This window comes from Pleuronectes platessa, chromosome 5 (genome assembly GCF_947347685.1).
Source record: "Pleuronectes platessa chromosome 5, fPlePla1.1, whole genome shotgun sequence".
NCBI classification, from domain to species: domain Eukaryota; kingdom Metazoa; phylum Chordata; class Actinopteri; order Pleuronectiformes; family Pleuronectidae; genus Pleuronectes; species Pleuronectes platessa.
Window position 1 is genome coordinate 28,899,040 of NC_070630.1, and position 6,820 is coordinate 28,905,859.

General features: G+C 38.3%; 1 protein-coding gene across 6 annotated transcripts; it reads right to left on the reverse strand.

The window, feature by feature from the left end:
* Positions 1-897: 897 nt before the first annotated feature.
* ift20 (intraflagellar transport 20 homolog (Chlamydomonas)) lies at positions 898-6,820 on the reverse strand. Of its 6 annotated transcripts, none has more exons than XR_008338437.1 (7): positions 6,338-6,814; positions 6,086-6,170; positions 5,234-5,371; positions 5,066-5,151; positions 4,865-4,968; positions 1,858-2,016; positions 898-1,549 (listed from the first exon to the last, which is right to left on the reverse strand). XR_008338437.1 is itself a non-coding variant. In XM_053422177.1 (7 exons), the coding sequence occupies exons 3-6, from the start codon at positions 5,358-5,360 to the stop codon at positions 1,935-1,937; spliced, it is 399 nt and encodes a 132-aa protein (XP_053278152.1). In that variant the 5' UTR covers positions 5,361-5,371; positions 6,086-6,170; positions 6,338-6,815; the 3' UTR covers positions 898-1,549; positions 1,906-1,934. The 6 variants fall into 6 exon arrangements, 4 of the variants coding, with proteins under 4 accessions (XP_053278152.1, XP_053278150.1, XP_053278153.1 ...); XM_053422177.1 differs by having other exon boundaries at positions 1,906-2,016; positions 6,338-6,815; XR_008338438.1 differs by lacking the exon at positions 4,865-4,968 and having other exon boundaries at positions 1,906-2,016; positions 6,338-6,820.

Consider the following 6,820-nt stretch of genomic DNA (forward strand, 5'->3'; position numbering starts at 1 on the left):
CACACGTGGCTCTCTCTGAGGTTTATTTTTTCCCCATTTAAAGGTTTTGTAGTTTTTCATTACTGTTGTTGAGGGTTAAAGGCAGACGATATCAAATTCTGTTAAAGCCCTATGAGACAAATTGTGATTTGTGAATATGGGCTGTACGAATAAAATTTGAATGATCAACTAGGCTACAAGTAACTCTTAGTAAATGTATTAAGTGAAATAAATTGGTGACATGCATCCCATTTCTATCATCATCAATCCCAGCAGCAGCTAGTCTATAAAAATAAGGTTAGCTAAGATTACAAGTATTACAAATATTTTTTCCTGACAGCTCCATATCCACAATTGTAAAAAAAAGATAAACATACTTAAACAGTATCCTTCAGACTGTTGAGCTTTTCTTCTTTTTTGTCAGAAGAATTGATTTTATGATGGTTGTTGTGACACAAAGAGGATTTCAACAAATACAGTCAAGTCTTTCAGAGAAAAAAAAAAGCAACCCTTCCTTTATGGAGTTTGAGGATGAACCGCACAAGAGGTTAAAAGTCAGGATATGTTTTCACCACAGTTTGTTTCTGTGGAGAGAGAGCTGATATTTATGTTTTCCAAAATCAGATGCAGAGATCTTAATTTGACAGTTGACAGATTCACTGAGATAAAGATATGACCTGACAGGTTAGACTGTGGCTACTTTCTTACAAATCTAAAGCACTTCATGGAAATGATGTTCAAACAGTGTGTTAAAAATCTATAGATTTCCATGCAAAAATAGATAGTTAAAAACTGCTCTCCACTCTGAAATACATTTTAAATTAGGTCCATGATTTGTACTTATTTGTTGAGAGCATAGGAACAACTGAGCAGAGTTTAAATACATGGATATGCCTGCTTTGCAGCAACACATGGAACTTTTTGTGCAATTGACAGTATTTATTCAAGTATATCCATTAGTCTTATAATGAATAAAAGACAATAATACACATGGCAGAACGAAGAGGAGGATCTATTCGTCATGTTTTGTACCCACAGACTGGTTCTACCAGAAGAATGAAATAGAAACGAAAATAACACAGATGATCAAATTATGTTTTTCCACCGTTTAAAAAAATGGTGTATTTACAATTTCATGCACATGCAGTATTTGGATTGATACAAAAAGTAATACAACTAAATATTTAGGGTAATTCTTCAGTATAAATATTATAAATAAGAGTTCTTAATATAAATGGCTTCATCTTTAATGTTGGTCTGAGATGTAGAGATATTTGGTTTGAAAAAAGCTTAATGTTAATTGTATTCAAGCTTAAACCACTGGAAATCCTTAGCTGTTGACCAGGGTAAGAACCATTACAGTTAATTTAACCACACAGGCAGAGATATGGTGTAAGAAAAGGTATTGGTGTTTTAGGATAAAGGTGGAGCTTAGGGGTTGCCTCAGAAGAAGGGAGGTGCAGCAGAGTAGTTCTCTGAGGTCAGTATCACCCTGACAAAAGGACAGGCACTGGGGTCACACACCTTCATCTCTCTCCGGCCGTGCTCACACCTGGTATTAAAATACGCCCTGAATGTGAGAGAGAAAATATTGTGCAGCTGTGAAGAAATACTTATTTAAGATATTATTTATACTTACTACTAATTTAAGAAAAAGTCACTCATTATGTGGTGGTCAGTGTTAATATTGTGATGGTAGTCTGAACCAAATCGTAGTGACACTGAGAAGCGTATAAATATGTTTGCGTCGATTTGAAACTGTAGTGGGAGAGACGACATCAGCAGAGGAGAACGCATTTGGAATTTGGAAATGTGCGTGTGTCCAAGACCGCTTCTGATGTGGTTTGAGTGATCAGATCTCAGCGTTAAGACCAGTACCTATCGCTGACCACTTGTGATTGGATCACCCAAGGCGAATGGTAATACCAGGTCTGAACAAGGTCACAGTCTCATCGTCACTTCTGCAGAATAAACTGGTCGATGAACTCGTTCTGCTCCGACTCCACCTTGGACAAGGCTTCATACTCGATACGATACCTGAGACAAGCAAACAAAACAAACAAATATAATAAAGAAAAACACATCACACACAGTCATGTGACTACAAATTCTATGTAGAGTAGAAATCATGATAAGGCTATTATCATGAAAATAATCTGCCATTTTAAAATGTTACACTTAAACTTACTTTTGAAAACACATGTTCCAACCTGATTTTACACACCTCAAACTGTTCTGGAAAGCAGCCCATTGTATCGACTGCTGAGTGGCTCAATGATATTGAATGTCCTGTTTTTTTTTTTTTATAACAATATATCCTGCTGATAAATGTGAAATGCAAGCTTACATTCTATACAACCCCAACTCATTGCAGACTTTATGAATATACGATATTTTATGTTTTGTCTGGTCAACTTCATTTCATTTGCCATCAGGCCTGCAAAACATTCCAAAGAAAGTCCGGACGGGGGCAATTTAGGGCTAATAATTAGATACAATGATTAAAAAATTATGTGATTTGAAATAGGAGATGTCAACAGGTGACTGTAATCATGACTTGGTTAAAAGCAGCATCCAGGAAAGGCCTAGCTCTTTAGGAGCAAAGATGGGCCAAGGATCGCCAGTTTGCCAACAAATGTGTGAGAAAATTATTTAAATGTTTAAAAACAGTGTTCCTCAAAGAAGGATAGGAAGGGATTTGGATATTTCAGTGCATAACATCAATAAAAGATTCAAGGAATCTGGAGATATTTCAGTGCATATAGGGTACGGGCCCAAGCCTAAGCTAACTAACTGTACTCTCCGATCCCTCAGACACAGAATCAAGAACCGTCATTTATCGATAAGCAATATAAACACAGGGGCTCAGGATTACTTTGGCAAACCTTTGTCAATCACTACAATACGTAGTTACATCTACAAATGCCAGCTAAAACTTTACTGTGCCAAAAGGAGGCCTTATGTTAACCGTGTCCATAAGCGCCGTCGACTTCTCTGGGCTCGAAGGCATCTGGGATGGACCAAGACACAGTGGAAACGTGTATTGTGGTCAGACGAGTCAGTATTTCAGATCTTTTTTGGAAGAAATGGACACCATGTGCTCCGACCAAAAATGAAAAGGACCATCCAGACTGTTACCAGCAACAACTGTCCTGACTTGACCACAATAGAAAATATGTGGCGCATTTTAAACGAAAAAATGCAATGGAGCCCGTACTGTTGCACACCTTAAGACTTGTTTGCAGGAAGAATCGGACAAAATGACCCCTGAAATGCCTCATCACTTTGTATCTTTAGTCCCTAAACATCTTTAAAGTGTTGTGAAAAGGAAACGCAACATTACAAAGTGGTAAATGCTTTATTGTCCCAACTTTTTTTTAAATATGTTGAAAGAATCAAGTGCTTATTTTGAGGGGGAAAAAAACAATTCTTGAGGGTCAAACATCAAATACTGCGCTTTTGTATTGTTTTTATTGTAATACAGGTCAAAGATAATTTAAAAATCACTGTTCTCAGTTTGTCAACCTTTTCTGATTTGCGGTTGTATATAAGAGTACATTTTAGTGAGACCAAAGGAATCCAAAGTCAAACTAAAATACACACTTAAATGTGAATAAAATGTTTAACAACATTCATAGTTTTTTGTTTTAATGCTGTAATTGATTGGTTCAATGTATTTGAGATTTAAAAAGACTACAAGTTTATGTTTTAGTCACCACCATTAGATATGAATCAACTCCAACCGTCATATGTGAAAAGGATATCTGTCTGTAAACATGAGAATGTGTTTTTGAGTCGTACAAATATTTTTGATAGCTGTTTAAGGTAAAGTTAATATTATACAATCCAATAAAAAACGAAAATCTTTATAACATAAATATATATACAAATTTGATAGTAAATTTCTTGAGGGCTCTTTCAGCCTTAGTGGGAATTTTTTTTTGTTGAATTTTTGTAAGTCTATAAAATAAGTGATGGCAAGGCAAAAATCACTTTTTGTTAAAAAGAGAAATGTTGGGAGGGTTTATTAAAGCATAGCTCAGTAGCGTAGTACATGGTAGATGCATGCATGTCGTTTAATTTGTCTGAGCTTGAGGTTTTATTTTTTCAATATTTTTTCTCTACTCTGTACTTTACGGTAAAGTAGTTTTACCCTTTGACCCTATGCTTGACTGCAGGAAGCGCATGATGGTTTGTTGTCGGTTGGCGGATATGTAATGTGTTGAAGTTGAAAAGCTGAACTAGATAAACGTCAAAAAGAAGAAGAATCTGTGAATGTATATATTTCATAAGGGACATCACCAGCCATGTTTTTGTTTACAGCACATTGACACCAGTGTCGGCCCTTATCACCAAAAGCTCTCTTGGCAAATTTGTCAGGGTCTCTTCTATGTGTATGGCACTTCTTTTTCATCCTTAGATATTTGTTTTCTTGATTCTTTTATTTTTTGAGTCCGTTGCATGTTAAAAAATGAATCAACACACCACCTCACTCAAAGTGAATCTTCGGACCTTCTGCTAACTTTTTACAAGGGGGCCATACGGAAAGTCCTGAGAAAGTCCAGAGGCTGTAACTCAGACATTTGCAGGGGATGTGTGTGCTATAATGCATCATAAACGTATGCCTACATCAGAAAAGAGTTGGTGAAATAAAATGTGAAGGGTTACTTTTAAGGAAATCGATTTTCTTAATTTTTCAAGTATAACTGATAATGTTGTAGCTTATCAATACTGTGGCGTTTAATAATTTTGCCCTAGGGTATGTTTACTGGATTTTTGGGCCAATCCATTCAATTGAAAGACAACATAAACCATCTAGAACAGACCTGCACTATTATAGCTTTGATACAGAGTTCTCGCACACGCACACACTCTCTCTCTCTACCTCTCAAGTTGCATCTTTTTTTCTGCAATGAGAGCCTGAAGCTGCTGCTGTTGAGCCTCCCTTTGTTTTGCTACTGACTTCAGCAGGTTTCTGGCTCCTATCGCCTAAAGCAGAAGGAAACAGGATGAATACTCTAATGAGCAAACACAGGCACATACTGTACAGCTGATCATCCATTCCAGATTTAAATGTCAAGCATACCTTCATCTTTTCTGTCTCTGCTTCTTTTGCCAATTCATCAACCAGTTCAATCAGACCACCAACTATCTTCTGAAACTGGCCAATTTCTGGAACAGATAACAAAGTCACACTTATGTAAACCTAGTTAATATCAGCAGAGAGAAACACTCATGACCATGGCCTTCTTACTGTCCACAAATTCTTTACACTCCTCCTTCAGCTCTGAGGTCTTCTGGCCTACATAAGGCTCCAGTACCCTGAGCTTATTGAGTTCATCAAAATAAATGCCAGCCTCTGCCAACGGGTCTTTAGCCATGGCCACAGGCCCTGTCGCAAAGGAGACAAAAATTGAAGGATGAATTTATTTTACTTACATGAAATATTTTTGATTTGTGGATGTTGCAGTCTACACACTGAAATCAACAGGATCCCTAGGGCAGCTTAATAACTTGTGTACCGCTTAAGGGAATTTCTATATGGCTTTCACACTGAGACCACTTTGCTGACAACGTTGTAGATACAGACATGGCTTCTGATGTTAAGATTAACATTTTGTTAAGCTGTGTTCTATAATGAGAGATGGCCACAGTGCCTATGTTCTCTCTGTTAAACTCGAACATGTGGTGTATCTAACGCTGTATGTACCGTTACATGCATACAGCGACATTACTGCATTCGGTTTCTTCCCGTGTAAACCATCTACATTAGCATTAGCGAACCATTGGTCTTGAGTAAATTAGTTAACATTTGGTCTAACGGTAACCGAGCTAACGTCAGGGTTTTATCATCAGAGGTGGAAACAGTAGCAAATAGAGAAGTTCGCATACTTTCCCTGCTATGCTCTCTACTCTCCATTCACAGCTTTAGCTTCTCACCACAACAGTTAAATAAACTCAGCTAGTTAGCTACATTACGCTAGCCCGCTCACATAAGCTAACTGGACGCTCTAAAAAAAAACACTAACCTGCTTAAACCTTACTTCCTTCAAAAAGTTCCATTAAACCCCTTCTAAATACGAGAACAGAAGAGTATGTGTCTCACCTGTTTACACAGCTATCACCGATGTGTTGTGTTGTGTGATGTGGCACAGCAACAAGCAGACCAGTTTCCTCCCCCTCCGGAAACGCTAGACAGGAATATGAACGGCGAGCAACAGTGAGGATGTCACTGTCAAACTAGTATAAGTACTGTGTAAAGTCTTTTAATGACATGCTGTCACAGACTCGGGATACAGACAGAGATGATCTTCAGTCTTCTTGTTGTTTATTCACGATGTATGAGTTGCACTACTACCTGTTGTTTCTTCAGAAGCAACTGCGTCGGCGGCGTTTCACGCAGCTGTGTCGCAGGACCCTTTGTGAAGGCTGAATAAAGGCTGAATTAAAGCCTGAAACATGCTTCTGCGTTTTCACGGGCCCGTAAGCGCAAGAGCCCTTCCGGGTCCCTTACGTGCTTATGTATCCCTTCTTACGTGCTGACGGGCGTCGACCCACTTTTCTAAAATTTACGGCAAAGCTCCGCAAGCTCACTCAGACCGCAAGGCTGTCATTGGTCTGCTCTACATCCCTTCTGGAGCTGCATTTCCGGTTTCATGCCCCATAATACAGGCAGAAACAACGGGAGATTTAGAAGAATGAATATGGACCAAATAGAAGAGCGTTTGGCAGAAGAGATCCGAAAGTATGTCCACTTGTATAACCCGTCACTGACTGGCGTATTTGTCCGCCTGAAAAAGGCTACAAGGAGCCGCAGTAGCTATGTAAATAAACAATCGAT

Bases quoted from the DNA above. Each gene is read 5' to 3' on its own strand.
- ift20 (XM_053422177.1), bottom strand. From the start codon at position 5,360: ATGGCTAAAGACCCGTTGGCAGAGGCTGGCATTTATTTTGATGAACTC. The intron at 5,152-5,233 runs GTAAGAAGGCCA...TATCTGTTCCAG, and splicing joins GTGTAAAGAATTTGTGGACA to AAATTGGCCAGTTTCAGAAG. The intron at 2,017-4,864 runs GTAGAGAGAGAG...TGCTTGTCTCAG, and splicing joins AAAAAGATGCAACTTGAGAG to GTATCGTATCGAGTATGAAG.